The sequence below is a fragment of the Zootoca vivipara genome, chromosome 2, assembly GCF_963506605.1.
Source record: "Zootoca vivipara chromosome 2, rZooViv1.1, whole genome shotgun sequence".
Classification (NCBI taxonomy): domain Eukaryota; kingdom Metazoa; phylum Chordata; class Lepidosauria; order Squamata; family Lacertidae; genus Zootoca; species Zootoca vivipara.
In genome coordinates this window covers 65,882,896-65,898,771 of record NC_083277.1, presented here as the reverse complement: position 1 = coordinate 65,898,771, position 15,876 = coordinate 65,882,896, and the positions used below count along the sequence as shown (strand labels likewise).

The following is a 15,876-nucleotide window of genomic DNA, read 5'->3' as shown; positions in this document are numbered from 1 at the left end:
AAACAAATAAACCAGGAAAGCTTCAATTAACCATATTGCAAGCCACAATTTGAAGTTGTTTTAATACTCAGGCTTGTTCTGAAGCTGGTAACCATAGTTTCATGGCTTAGATAAAACTGGCAATTTTCATAGCTTGTGCAAAGGGAAGAGCTTGGTGTGCAAGCAAAAGTCGTGTTTATATGTTTGCTTATTAAGCTGAAAGACGATTGTTTTATATATATATATATATATATATCACCAAAGTTGTCATATTTTAATGCAAACCATGAGCACCAGAAAGCCAACAAAAACAACAACAACAACAGTATAATCCTATGCATGTCTTATTTGGAAGTAAGTCCCACTGAGATCAGTGAGACCCACTTCCAGGTAACTATGTACAGCAGGGTTGGGAATTGTGTCGCCCTCCAGGTGGTGTTCAGCTCCCTTTGGGCCCTGTAGAAGTATGTAACAACAACAACAACAACAATAACAATTATCATTATTTATCGATATGCTGCCCATCTGACTGGGTTGCCGCAGCCATTCTGGGCAGCTTCCAACAAATTAAAACATTAGACACAGTAAAACATCAGACATTAAAAGCTTCCCTATACAGGGCTGCCTTCATAGGCTTTCTAAAAGTCAGATAGTTTATGTCCTATAGAATTGGCCTGAGAGCACTCACCCACTTACAGAAGTGCAATATGGTCTACCTTCAGCTGGAATTTCTTTTGAGAGATACATTTGTAAAGCACTGTGGTACGACTTTAAATTATTCTGCTGTTTAAGCATTCAGGGCTGGCACTTACTTCAGCAGTCCTTGCAGTGCTAAGCTTAGTAATGGTTTGTTAATGAGTCAGGGAAAAAGGAGATGTGGCAAGGAAGCAGGGGTGCAACAAGAGGGAGATGGAGAGATGGTAGACTGCAAATGTTGTGGAGCAAGGAGCTAATTTTAGAAAGGCTTACCATTCTTATTTGTCTATTCCCTCAGGTTTAGAGGGTAAAATTAGAGAACTCGAGGTGGGGTATGAGTTTTCCTTTTTTATACATTGTTTTGATTATGTTGCCCTGCCAATTTACTGTGACGAACCTTGAATACTGAATTGCAGAGCCAAGTTGCTTATGTAAAAGTAGGCATGATTATAAAATGTAGGCCCACATTTTCATATTTGCCACTGGGGTGTTAGAAGATGAAAAAATTAAATCATTCAGTCATCCCAACCTTATTTTCCTCAAGCAGAGGTTTGTAAACATGGGGGTGCTTTTGTTAAGGCTGCAGTCTTATGAAGTAAGCCCAGTTGAATTTCCATTGTAAGCCTTTGCTTATATCAGTGCTGCATCATTTCCCCATTATCTTTTGAAATCTGGCCTACCCACTTTCCCATTCCTGTGCATACCTGGGGGTCTTTTTGCACACTGATAGCACACAACTTTACTTGTAAGCCGATTCACAGCCTATGTTGAGGGGCAGGTTCAAGCACTTAGTCTGTCATCATGATGAGCAGCAGTGTGGCATACTTATTTAATCGGAGGAGATTAAGCACAGTAGAATACAGAATGGAATCTTCTCACCAGTAAAACACCCCTGCCCCTCATTTGAAGTGGCATGGACAATGTATCTTGCAGTAGTCATCCAAACATCATGAGGAAAACTGCTATCAAGTTTGATTTGTACCTCATTATTAAGGTACTAAACATGACACAAAATTTGGAAGTAAAATCCTCATCAAGGACACTAACCAGCAATTGATGTGATGCCTTAGGATAAACAGAAAAAAATAGTGAGTGTAGTCAACATATTAATATTGGGACTTTGGAAGGAGTTGTAAAATTAATAAAAACTACTATTAGCCAGTATCTTACAAGGTTGGTGAGTTGTCTTCTATTATGAATGCACTAATTTTTCTTATTCACTGCACCTTGCATATATTGTTGACTCTAATTGCTGCTCTGTTGTGTTGACTAATCTGGCATCATTGCTTTTGACTATAATGGATCAGATTAAATAACCATTATAAGTAATGGCCTGTAAGTTCATTATAAGTAATGGCCTGTAAGTTCAGCCTCTGATTTTGTGACTCAAAATTCTTTCTCTTTTGCACAGAACATGTTCTTGGCAATCATTAATGACACATACTCTGAAGTGAAAGCTGATTTTTCAGTCATCCCAAGCAGAGAATTTGAGATCAGTGATCTTATTAGACAGGTAAGCACCTATAGGTGTTTCTTCATATTACCATTGTCAGCAACATAATAATAATGGCTGCTTGTTAATCATATATTGCAGGCATCCCCAAACTGCGGCCCTCCAGATGTTTTGGCCTACAACCCCCATGATCCCTAGCTAACGGGACCAGTGGTCAGGGAAGATGGGAATTGTAGTCCAAAACATCTGGAGGGCCGAAGTTTGGGGATGCCTGATATATTGGCTTAATAAGATGAGATGTGAAGAAGGCTGAAGCTTCATTTTGTACCTGAAGCCACTTTGCTGCTCCCTTTGTTAGAGCCAGTAAACAAAACAAGAAATATTTCCATCTCATCCTGACTGGGAAATTAATGGTTAATGGTATCAGGACGAACGAGTATATTAAGACTCATATAATGGTTTGGAGTGGTTTAATATCCTGGCTTGTTCCAAAGCTATCATGAGGACAAAATGGGAAATTATAGTTAATGGAAAATTTCCTGGCTTATTTTCTGTTCACACAAAGGGAAGAGCTAGTGGTTGTGTGTGTGATCAAAAGCTTGATCAAAAGCTTGTCAGCTTAATCACGTAATAATAATAGATAATAGAATCTATAATGAGTTACTGACTACTTGCTTTTTTCATAAAGTCCTTTAAAGGATCAACTCGGTGACTACTTCCTATAGTTCCAGTTAATTGAGATGCAATTCACTTGGCTTCAATGGGTCTGTGGTTCCATAGACAATGAATGGGGTTTTGTCACCTCATTGCTTGGGTCAAGGAGTCATTTCTGCTTGGCTGTATTTGTGAGGCTAGGAAAAATAGCACATGTCCCAAAAAACATTTCAGTGCAGCAAAATCTGTTTTAAAGTAGAAAGTCACCAGGTGATTCCAACCTTCTCTTCGTATTTAGGGGCTCAACCATCCCTACATTGGGATGATGTGGTACACTTTTTGTGACTTGTGAAAACTCCTTGCATCACTTTATATTACCCATGTCTTCTTTTTGACCATATGATATTTTTAAGCAGGTTACTAGCAGTGCCCCATTTGGTTGTGCAGAGCCTGGTGATAGGGAGAAACATGTGTTTGGTGTGGCTGATGAATATGTAAATCTAGTTTCATTGAGAATCTCATGTGAGATTTGCTTATTTAAGAGCACGGTTTTTTTAATCAGCCCCCCAATTCACTGTTATTTATTATTCATTTGCCAGGTGTATATTTGCAGTCATTGCAGATTCAGAAACTACAAACACTTTCTGCCTCATGCTTGTGTAGACACCTTGTTCAAAGCCTGATTAATCCCAAATTCACCAGTGTAACATACTACCTAATTTAGCTTCTGTTGACTTTTTTCCCCTATCCTTATTCTTGGGATTTTGAAGAAAGGCTGCTTTATTTTAAGCAACCGAGCATCTAGAGGACGAAAACAGAGTGCAGAAATACACATCCTGTGATAGGATGTTCAAGTGACAGGTGTCATAATTTCTAACATATTGAAATAAAAGTGTTCCCTCATTTTTAAAAGTGAAGGATTGCTTATTGCTCAGATGTGATCATGGGGAAAATATTAAGAAGGCTCATTTATAAAAGATATCATGGACATTTCCAGTACATAGAACTCCCACCCAAGTTTATTAAAGCTGTTTTTCACAACCCAGCCTCTATTCAGCACTGAATGTATTGAATCGATGGTTTTTGATGAATATAACAACTAAAATCAGTCAGGACAGTTACAAGTATGGTTGCCAATGTTTTATCCCCACCCCACCCCATACAATGTTATTAAAGTTTTTCCATAATACAATAAAAGAAAAGAAACTAATATAAATAGAAAAGAAAGATAAAAGAAAATGCAGAGTCCTCTCTCAAAGGTAGCTGTTAACCCTCACATAGAAAGAGGTCAACTTTCCCAGCTCTCACCAGGGAGCTTTCATTTTTTCTCCTATTCTCTCACCCTGGCAGATGTTCCCTTCCCTGCCTCATTCAGGGTCCTTCACAGCACCATCCATCACCAAGAATGGTTTCCAAGGTTTCTTTCCTGATGTTTCAGTTGTGTGTGTTTTTACCCAGTATGCCACTTAAAATTAATCTCCAGAATCACTTATAAAGAGTACCACTTTTTCTGCTTCTGTTTTTTTCCTCACAAGAAATTTGTGTGTTCTAAGTTGTGCTGGAGACAGATCTAGTAAGTGTTACCTTTCATAGTTTAAAAATAGAGGGGAAGAGGCAGCTTGCTTCTTTGGCACAGTAGCCAAATAATGTGCATACTGAAATTGTTTTGCATTCACCAGAGTTGCATCCATTTTAAGGGTACAATTCTATGTTCCTGGAATGGCATCCCAGTGGCCATAGAATTTTATAGCTTTGACTGTATCTGGGCAGAGCAGGACTCCAGCTATTCCTCCTCCAAGAGCAGGAAGAGGGGGAAAGGGGTATATATCTGTGGATCCAGGAAATCTTTGCATCCTCTGGATCCAAATCCTTTCTGTTCCCCTGCTATGTGCCCAAGATGGGGTTGGGGAAATACGTCAGCCCTCCAACCAGTCCCATCATTTCTACCCTGACCAGCACAAAACAAAATACAAAAAATCCTTCCACCTTAGAGACCAACTAAGTTTGTCATTGGTATGAGCTTTGTTGTGCATGCACACCTCTTCAGATACCTGAAGAAGTGTGTATGCACACGAAAGCTCATACAAATGACAAACTTACTTGGTCTCTAAGGTGCTGCTGGAATGATTTTTTAAATTTTGTTTCAACTATGGCAGACCAACACAGCTACCTCCCTGTAACCAGCACAAAACAGTTGGGACTCAGGATTTGATGGGCCTACGTCGCCCCTTCTCATTGGTTTCCTCTGCCTAACACGTCAGCATTCCCTCTTAAGACTCATACATACTGCAAACTTTGAGGCTCCAACATAATTTTTAGCTTTCGCTCTTTCCGCACCCTGTTTTGCTTAACATCCGTTTGAAAAAGTTTCTGACAACTCAGAAGCTTAATCACTATTTTGTGACATTTCAGTGAGATATAATGAATATATTGCCAAGCTATGGTTTTGGGAGATATCCACCTAACAGTGCTGTCTTTATATTATACTTAGAGTTACAATAAAGCTCTAGTCAAACTCAAACTGAAGAGACAGACATCACAGACAGAAGACTTGTATGGAGTAAGCAGGTAGAAATCACATGTGCACCTCAGTTTTCAAAACCTTGAAACCAAAAAAGTATTTGCTATGTCAGCTGTGTTTTTCAAGCTTGCAATCAAAGCTAATGTGCACCCTAATTTTCATGACGTAATTAGGCCAAAAAAGGTGTGCATTACATTCGAGTAAATACAGTATATATCCCATATACTATTTAGATAGAAAGAAGGCTCACAAGAGAATTCTGTTGCTGTTGCAGCATATGGTAGAAACCATGTTCTGTTGCAGTCAAATGGCAAAACTGATTACAGTGCTGCTAGACTGCATGTTGGGACACAGGTGGCACTGTGGGTTAAACCACAGGTAGCTGATCAGAAGGTTGGCGGTTCGAATCCCTGCGATGGGGTGAGCTCCTGTTGCTCAGTACCAGCTCCTGCCAACCTAGCAGTTCGAAAGCACGTCAAAATGCAAGTAGATAAATAGGTACCGCTCCAAGCAGGAAGGTAAACGGCGTTTCCGTGCGCTGCTCTGGGTTCGCCAGAAGCGGCTTTGTCCTGCTGGCCACATGACCTGGAAGCTGTACGCCGGCTATAGCGCGATATGAGCGCCACAACCCCAGAGTCGGTCACGACTGGACCTAATGGTCAGGGGTCCCTTTAGACTGCATGTTAAAGTTTTGAAATAAGGGGGCGGGGAATCTACTCCCAGTCCTGTCACACGTAAATTTAATGTCAATCAATCTAGATTTTTCCTGAAATGTATAGCCATTGCCATTCTATGTCTGTTCTTATCTCTTGGTTGAATATGTGTTATTGAAAGTAGTGTTTTCTTTCCACCACATCATACCACTTCCTTGGCTACTGTAGGCAAGGGGCAGGGAAATCCTGAATGGCAATAATAATCATGTCATGCAACTTCTTTGACTAGATATAATTGTGATGTGGGAAGAGATGTGGGTGAGCAGTGGGCATAACTTTTTAGGACCCTAAATTTGTGGAGTCATCCTTTGGCATTAATTGACTGATTAACTGCATTCAGGCTTTTTGGGAAGAAGTAGGGACTTAAATCTTTTCACACAAAATAAGATCTACATTTTACACAAGGTTCCATTTTGTAGTTTGCGGACATCAATTTCACTCAAAGCTGTTTCAAAGCAGCGAGGAACCTCTGGCCCACAAAGGCTGTTTTGAGCTGGTGTTGCCCACCAGCAACACCATATGACATGAGGTGTGGGACTGATAAAGCCATGAATGCCAAGGGACTCTCAGGAGAGCACACTAAGATGTGTGTTCCTAATTGCTCCTTTCCTGTGGGACTTGCATTTAATGCTGTATGTGAGCCTTGCTGCCTTCTACAGGGATCCGACCACCCAACATCATAATTGGATGATTGGCCTATACAGTACAGTCATACCTCGGGTTAAGTACGCTTCAGGTTGAGTACTTTCAGGTTAAGTACTCCGCGGACTCAGAAGTGTTTACTTCCGGCTTCCGCTGCGCGCGCATGCACAAAAGCACTCCATCGGCGCTTCGCGCACATGCGCTATCGCCGCTCAGGTTAAGTACTTTTCGGGGTGTGAATGGCATCCTGGAACCAATTAAGTACTTAACCCAAGGTACCACTGTAAATGTTAATTTTTTCCTCTACAATACTGTCTTGGTATTTATTTTCTAGTACAGTACATTGATTATTGCCTTCATTTTATGGATCAATGATCTCGTTAGACAGTAAGATTCGTGTTAAATTGTGGTTTTAGGGGGTGTTTTTCATCATCTGGAACAAATTAATCCACTTTCCATTACTTTCAATGGGAAAGTTCACTTCAGGTTAAGTAAGTACGGACCTCTGGAACCAATTAAGTACTTAACCTGAAGTACCACTGTTGTGTGTTGGCCACTGCTTGCTCCAGCCTACTGGACAAAAGTGGTTCCCCACCCTTGCTGTATCAGGAAGTGGCCATTATATGGACTGTAATTGTGTACTGTGTTTTATTGCATGACAATTAGAAGCTCCAGAACAGATGTGAATAAGAGCCTCCCTAGAGTTGGTAGTTTGGATAAGGTAAGATTCTTCTGTTCTAAAAACTTGATGCTGAATTCTGTACACAAGACTATGGACACTTTACCTCTTTTTGGCTGTGCTCTGGTAGAATCTAGCATTCATCCGACCCTGCACACATTCTTTTCTTCGAGTACTGTGTGTTTGTATGGATCAGTAATAGGAACTTGTTTTAAAGACAGAAAATGCCTAGTCCTTTCTTCTTTTATTTTTTACTTCTGCACTTTGTATAATGTGACTTTAGCATGTGAGCAATGCAGCACATGTACACGGGTAAGTGACTTAGTGATGGCTGTTTTTCTTTGGGTAAACAATATTGTGTGTCTACAGGATTATTCCATGAAACGGAAATCTTATGGTGGCTCATCTGCAAGGCTTCAGAATGGAGTTTCGTACGCTGAATTTCAAAGGTATGCTGCTGACAAACTGTTGTCTTCAACCCTTTCAGACTGGGATTCATGTTCAGGCCAAACGTATTGGAGACCCACTTGTCAAGTCCCCCCCCCCCCCCCCGCGCACATGCAGGAAATGCTCTTGTGACCCAGCTGAGTTCAGTTGTTGGAAACCACAGGAAGGGAGAGTGCTCTTGTGCTCAAATCCTGCTTGTGGGTTTCCCACAGGCAACTGCTTGGCCACTGTGAGAACAGGATGCTGAGCTGGATAGGCCATTGGCCTTACCCAGCAGAATCTTCTGATGTTCCTACATCAGATAGTAATCCAGTAATGGGGTCATGGGGGACCCAGGTGGCGCTGTGGGTTAAACCACTGAGCCTAGGGCTTGCTGATCAGAAGGTCGGCGGTTCGAATCCCTGTGACGGGGTGAGCTCCCGTTGCTTGGTCCCAGCTCCTGCCAACCTAGCAGTTCGAAAGCACGTCAAAATGCAAGTAGATAAATAGGAACCGCTACAGCGGGAAGGTAAACGGCGTTTCCGTGTGCTGCTCTGGTTTGCCAGAAGCGGCTTTGTCATGCTGGCCACATGACCTGGAAGCTGTACGCCGGCTCCCTCAGCCAATAATGCGAGATGAGCGCGCAACCCCAGAGTCGGTCACAACTGGACCTAATGGTCAGGGGTCCCTTTACCTTTACCTTAATGGGGTCATGATACACCAGTTGAAAACTAATGTATGAAGAGAGAGTGCGATCCTTATTTGGACAGTTTTCCACCCCAAGCAACTTTTTATTTATTCGTTTTAAAAAGCATGTTCCTGATGGGATCATCTGCACTACCAAGTTGGAACTGCATAATGTAGCTGATCCCTACCCAAAGCAGGGCTGCCTCAACACTTCTCAAAAGCACTATTTGACATAGCCACCACCACCCCAGTTAAAGGAGAAGGGGGGCAGCTGCTTCAAACAGTGCTTCTCCTTTCAGAGGCCCATGGGAAGTTTATCTTTCCCAAAGGTAGCTACTTCCAAAAGAAGCTGCTTTCTTTAGCTGCACATACTTTGTTCCCAGGAAGGAACAAGTACACACAAACAGCCCTTTTCAGGCCACCCCATGTTACTCCTTTCAACTTCTGATTTGGGAAGTGGAAATGGGCTGCAGGGACAGTGTCAAAGAGTAGCACTGGGAAGGAGAAGTGGTTTCCATTGAACAGAAACCTATTCCCCCTCAAGGCACACTCCTACTGCCCATCAGCTCATGGGTGGATTGGAGAGCACCTTGCTCCAGTAAAGGAACAACCAAGAGCCCACATTAAGTTCCCAATTGTTATTTTGAAGCACCACCCTCCACCTAACATCATGTAGGATCTCAGGTATAGGGCAGGTGGGTGTGGCTTCCCAAAAATGGCTAGTTGAGCCAAATGGGGAGGCCTGGCAGGCTAAAAATGATTCTAAAGCCCCAGAAGCGTTGTCTGTTTGTATGTTTTGTTGGGTTTTGATTTCCCCCCTTGTTCTAGACTTTCCAGATATACAGCAGATATGGAGAAACAACTGAAAGAAGTGACCTATAAGCTTGACACGCTTATGAACGCTGCTCCTAAAACCACAGAGTCACCATGAAAGCTACAGTAGGGAAAGGTAAGAGAAGAGAGAAAATTTTACAATTGAGGGACCCAGTCTGACTGAAACCTTAGATCAGGCACCCCCAAACTGCGGCCCTCCAGATGTTTTGGCCTACAACTCCCATGATCCCTAGCTAGCAGGACCAGTGGTCGGGGAAGATGGGAATTGTAGTCCAAAACATCTGGAGGGCCGAAGTTTGGGGATGCCTGCCTTAGATGCAACTTCCTATGCTTTTCAGGAATTGTTGTTGTTGTTTAGTCGTGTCCGACTCTTCGTGACCCCATAGACCATAGCACGCCAGGCACTCCTGTCTTGTACTGCCTCCCGCAGTTTGGTCAAACTCATGTTCGTAGCTTCGAGAACACTGTCCAACCATCTCGTCCTCTGTCGTCCCCTTCTCCTAGTGCCCTCCATCTTTCCCAGGGATTCTTCTCTTCTCATAAGGTGGCCAAAGTATTGGAGCCTCAGCTTCACGATCTGTCCTTCCAGTGAGCACTCAGGGCTTTTCAGGAATAAGATTGCCCAACTTGTCTCAGTATTTGTAAAGCTGCAGCACTGGGAAAACGCTCTAGACTCTAGAATGTAGATGTTGAAAGGAATCCTTCCCCAGCTTATGTATTGCCCCCTCCTTTCAAGTGGCGTGTCAGTTGCTTGGCTGAACACCACATAGATTCTGAGAAAAAGCTATTTCATAAAGTTAAAAAAAGGACAGTTTCAACCAACCAACCAGTGTCTAAATATGTGGTTGCCCAGGAGCTATGATTGCTTGCCTCCTACTACTAAAATGTAAGACAGAAGAGCTGCTTTTGGCATAACTTCTTTTGTCAACAGTAGCTTAATGGGAAGTGAGAACGGTAGGCATGTTACATAGCCATGAACATGCACTGAAACCTCCACCTACTGTTTTATTATGTGGCTGTTTGCCTGGGTTTAAGTACAATGCCCCCAATCATGTTGCAGCTGCGGGAAAACACTTAAGAATAGAAATGTTTTAAAAGATAAGCCAAAAGTGTTTTCTCTTCCTTCATTCTTTAGAGCAGCATTGGAGGGGCAAAGAATAAATCTCATTTTGGAACTGCTGGGAGCAGGCACCCCTTCACGGATACTAAAGAAAAATGTAGACAACACATTAAGGCTGTCAAATGTTATAGGAAACTAAATAAAGTTGTTTAGTTTTGTATCTATTGTATTCTGTATTCCAAAGCCAGTTTGAAAAAAACGATATCCCAATCCAGAAAAGGCAATTCAGCCACTTGCCACATACTTATCAGAAACCATGGACATACCTTAGAATTCCCAAGATCCCACTCCCCAAATTTGTCCTTTTAATTGATTTTCTTTCTGAATGTAAGAATTAAACAATTTTTAAAAGTGTAGAATTGCTAATGTGAAAGTCTTTTGGAAGACAGTATTTAGAATTGCTGTTCCCACCATACCCATGTTTATATGTTGCCCCCCCCCCCGGAGGGTTGACCATGGTGGCTGGCCTTCAGCACAAAAAAAGGTTAAGCCTGCCGTAGATACACATCTGAATGTACCTTCAAATAAAAAATGTTACTTTCAACAGGACACATTCATTGCACAGTTCATCACCCTCACGTCAGTGCGGTTCCAGGTTTGTGTCTGCTTCCCACTGAAAGTAATGGAGTACTTTGTGTGTGTGTGCCCCAGTGGTGAAGTGATCTGATTTACACTCCCAGCTTGTATTTTCTGGACCAGGGTAAGACTGGAGAAGTCAGTTGCTAAAGATAATGTGATATTTATTTTGTTTTGCATTTGCTACATTCTTGTGAAAGCTCAAGTAATTTAAAAGTGGATAAATACTGTAAGACAGTTTTCATCATTTAGAATATCCTATTTACTTCAGTAACCAAATGTCACCTGAAAATTAACACCTCTGGCTAACATACAGGCTTGAAATTTTATCCCCAGGGAAAGAAGGCACACAGCTGTAATGTAGTCACTGAGAATAGCCTTCTCTGTGCCCTTGCTGGTAGTGCTAAGAGGATGCTCTCAGGTACTTGAAACGGTAGCAGGGAGGTGTTAAGTATGAAACAGCTCACTTTGCACTAAAATAAGTGTGTCAAGGCCACTTATTTCCTGTGACTTGTATGAATTAAGGAAATTTACAAACATTTACTCCTTGCAATTAATTCTGCTCCTATAGATGAGGATGCTCAGAGCTGTGGATGGGAAAAGTAGAGGTTTCTTTAGTGCATTAGCATCAAGGCCATATTGCATCAGAAACTTACTTCCTGAAGCCATCTCCCAAGCTTACAATTTGTACATGGAAAAGGACTTTCTTCCGGCAACAGCCAAGTCCCATTTTTAAAAGCGTTAGCAGCTGAAAACCATGGTTAACAATAAAGGAAACCCTGAAAGGCTAGTATACATACATGGCTGAGATCCTCCCTTTAACAGGTACTGCTAAATTCTAAACCCAATCAGCATCTTGTTTTTAGTTCTTTAGGGGGTTTTTTTAATCCTATGTTTCCCAAAGCTCTTGCAACTGCACCATCATTTTAGATGGATCAGTTGTTTTTACTGCAAGCGATATTTCTTTGTGGATCAACAGAGGGCTCCAAGAAGGATGGATGTGTTGCCTGACTTGCAGCTCGGAAACACAAAACTACACTTCTACAGAACACCTCACTCCTCTCTTCCTTTTGAGGCCCAATGCTGTTTTCTTGAACAGCAGAGAATGGATCTCTGTCAAGTATTAGAACATATAGCAAAAGGTGCATGATAGTAATAACAATAACTTGTTAAGCAACAGTCTAATATGGAGGTTAATCAGAAAAAGCAGACCAAAAAATCAGATGGGAAGGAAGGACCTGCTGGCAGGAGTACCCCCAGATAATGCCCCAATGCCCCTGAGACGGAGAAGAAAAACTGCACTGCAAGCCGAAACAGGGTGGACCTTGGAACGCTCTGTACATCCACAAAGAAATTAGGTTAACAAATTCAGATGTGGAAAAAAACAGGTCTGTAGAACACAAGAATAACCTTGCTGAATATTCTAGAAGTATAATATAATAAACTGCTTCCACTCGGCAGCACTGTAAAAATTAGAAGAGTGTGCACAATGAATATATTTATTTATTTATGGGTCACCTTTCAACCTGAAGGCCTTCAAAGCAGCTTACAATGTAACAGGATAAAAAACACAAGTACATGCTTGTTTCTGGTGAAACTGCAACTACCACCAGTTCTGAGACTCTAAGCCAGGACTACATGTTAAAAGCCAAACAGTAGAATTTTAGGCAACAGCACACAGGATTAAAACAAACAATTGTTAAAACCTTGTTTAAACGCCCTAGAGTCAATTAGGAGAAACAACACATGTTCCACGCACACACACATACACACCACAAACACACAATGGAGTATGACAATAAAAGATCCTTTTATTATAAAAATCTATACAATGAAATGCCAGACATAGCAATCATTTATATCTGGTTTATTTATATATATATATTTATATATCTATATATCCACATATAGTTTTTACTTATACCAAAGTAAAACTATGTTATATCACAAAATGCCTAACACTACCATTTATTGCTTAATAAGATGGCACAACACACACTCTTAGCATAACCGATGCCATGCTAGCTACGATACTGAACAAACAGCCAAACACTGCATAACACACAAAAGCAGCTGTTATTTCTGAAGTGGAACCAGTCTGATCACTCACTTTATAAAAATATTGGAATCATTTAGATTTAAGCATTATAAAGGAGGAATATATTATTTAAAACATTTAAATAGTGCATATTGACATTTTGCATGTGGTATATAAAACATTCATGTACAACACTGTACAGTACACATAAGTTTCAATGTTTGGGTGCACCTGTGTCTGCAGATTGATAGAAAACAAAGTGAAGTGTACATTGCACAATGGAGCTGAATAAAAGCCACAGATGATCTCCAGATTAATTTCCAAACTTGTAATTCACTACTAAAAAAACCTTCTAGTTGTATAAAAAGGCAAAGCATTTGAATATAATCTCATTTCAGTGCTCTTGGGTTCCAAAATTACATGCCTATAATCACAGTAAAAATAGAGAGACGTAGCATACAGGCAAGTATGGAGTATTGAAAATCTACTTTCTATCTATTCCATGTTAACACAGAGACCTGATGAATTACATGCTAGCCACTTATTTCACAGACATTCATTTTTTGGTCTTTCAAAAAGCAATGAGAATCAATATCTGTGTTGACATTAGCTGTTCATAACGCATGCAGCAAATAGGCACATACAAAAACATGGCCACAGTACAAAAGATATAAAAAATGTGCCAATTTCAACATTTAGGGCTCAGTCCATTTGTGCCACAGATGCAGCACCCACATGCAAAGGAATCCCATGACATTGCCCTGTTCCTCCCCATTCAGTGTGCACACACTGGCACTCAATTCATCAAACCATTTTAAGGGCCTGAGGTACAGTGTCTGCACACATGCCATAAAGATAGGTGGTAAAACGGAGTCTCTGACCTTTGATAATCTATGTGCAGACTGTATGTCCACAGTAGGCTTGGATAGAGCCTTTCAGACTATGCAGATTTAAGGGGGGCAGTTGAGAAGAACCATTGAAGGCTACTGTCATCTATACTAGGCAAAATAAACATCACAAAAATGTTTCAATTCTGAAGCTTCATCATGCAATAACCATATGATATCTGCTTAATGCCACAAACAAATCACTTTTCCTTCCATTTTTACAACAGTGACATAGCAGAGAGGCTTTTCTCAAACTGTGTGTCTACCTTGAATCCATCACACTAATGATTTTATTTTAGCCCTTGGTAAGATATGCTTATTTTGGATACAACAGAGTTAAATAGCGCAAACCTGGAGCTGTACACATCTGAGCACAGACACTCTCCCATACAAAGGTAAGATGCAATATCCATTTGAGATCACACACTAAATCACCATCAGCTGATAAACTAACAGTAAAGCAAGTCTTATAGGCAATATGTGATATAAATGTTCAGGTTTTTCCAAGTTTTAAAAAAACAACAAGCAAGGTCACTTTCTGGTTTGTCCATTGTAATCTGAAACTGAAGACCAAGGAGCTTTAAGTTGCCATATCTACAGACCATAAACCATTCTATCGTATGAAAAATGTCATTTGAAATCAAAGGAAGTTATTCCGCAGCAGTCCTCTGAAAGGCATTTCAGTTCAGTGTTGAAAAACACAGTTGTGTTCTTAAATTTGCTGCCATTGTTCCCCAGCATAAAAAGGCAACAGAGGAAGTTCAGTACAACACTAACAAATGCAGATGAAACAAAGTTAGAAGGTCCAGAGTTTCTGAATGGTTCTAGTTCTACAGTCTTTTGGGAGGAAGATGCATTTTTAATTAAAAGAAACAAGGAAAATGTTTTCCAGAGTTGGACAGGGGAGTCTTAAGTTTTTTAAGTTTTTTGTTAGCTTTCTAGATAGGACCTACTTGCCTTTCAAATGTGGCACCATAAAATGTACAAAAACTGCATTCTTTCAACAGCGCAAGACAAAAGTGAACACCTAACAGTACTATGGACATCATAAGAAAACAACCTTTCACTATTATGAAGAAACTTAATTTATTTTGAAGAATCTTGTTTGCTGATAAGGACTTCAAGAAGCCGCAGTTTGGCTTTAACTTTCTTGTACTCTCTGTACTCATCAAGCATGGGAGCACGATCTTCTTTCTGAACGTTTCTGGAAAAATAAAGCCAATGCAACATTTAACAATTTTGTTGGTTTGAAATAGATTGGGGATGCATGCAGGCTAGAGGTGTTTCATGTTATACTGGTGAACTGGAGGTGGTGCATCTGTCATCCTTGAGACCCTGTGCTTCATTCTAAGCATTTTTAGGCAAAAGCTTGTATTTTCTGAAATAGGTATGAACATCAATTCATGGAAGGAACCTAGCAATCAGAGATATATTGCTTCTGAACATGGAGGTTACATTTCTATCAAAGGTAAAATAATAGCATGTGGTAACAATTTAAAGAGGTAACAAAAAAAAGGAAACACATCTGCAGCACTCTACTCATAACAGTGCACAATTCATTTTATCTGATGTTCTCATAAGGTTTTGCAAATTGTCTATAAAAAGTTAACAACTTTGTGGTTGTTGTTTAACGATTAAAAACCCATTTAAATGAGTTTGGAGCCCCCTCCAGCTTCTTTCACAGAACCTATTTCTTGCTGAATTGGGGGTAAAAATGGCTAAAATCCAATGGGAAAGATGTACTAAATTTTATCATTTATTTTAATTGGCTATATTTATACAAATATTCATTGAAACCAAATAGTATGGCTGAAGATCCTACTAAAATAGATGAACATTAGAGGCCACATTTGCAAAATCCAATCTAGGGATCCACTGTTAACCAATGCTTCCTGTTGCAAGTAAACATAGAAGCTATGTGCTTCCAAACTTAGAAATTGCATTGTAAGCACAAACATTTCTGCTTGCCTA

The 15,876-nt window shown here is 40.5% G+C and overlaps 2 protein-coding genes across 7 annotated transcripts in view; one reads left to right on the top strand and one right to left on the bottom strand.

The window, feature by feature from the left end:
* PKD2L2 (polycystin 2 like 2, transient receptor potential cation channel) overlaps positions 1-12,703 on the top strand; it is a 39,346-nt gene extending 26,643 nt beyond the window's left edge. For 2 of the 4 annotated variants that reach the window (XM_060271656.1, XM_060271655.1), the window contains exons 8-12: positions 2,087-2,188; positions 5,274-5,350; positions 7,325-7,786; positions 9,279-9,399; positions 10,420-12,703. In XM_060271656.1, coding sequence (XP_060127639.1) covers positions 2,087-2,188; positions 5,274-5,350; positions 7,325-7,786; positions 9,279-9,381 — 744 coding nt within the window. In that variant the 3' untranslated portion in view covers positions 9,382-9,399; positions 10,420-12,703. The remainder of the gene's footprint in view (positions 1-2,086; positions 2,189-5,273; positions 5,351-7,324; positions 7,787-9,278; positions 9,400-10,419) is intronic. The other 2 variants (XM_060271658.1, XM_035105547.2) reach the window with 2 other exon arrangements.
* Positions 12,704-12,771: 68 nt separating this feature from the next.
* Positions 12,772-15,876, bottom strand: part of FAM13B (family with sequence similarity 13 member B) — a 52,094-nt gene continuing 48,989 nt past the window's right edge. For all 3 annotated transcript variants that reach the window (XM_035105541.2, XM_035105540.2, XM_035105542.2), the window contains one exon: positions 12,772-15,109. In XM_035105541.2, the coding sequence (XP_034961432.2) occupies positions 14,992-15,109 (118 nt within the window). In that variant the 3' untranslated portion in view covers positions 12,772-14,991. The remainder of the gene's footprint in view (positions 15,110-15,876) is intronic.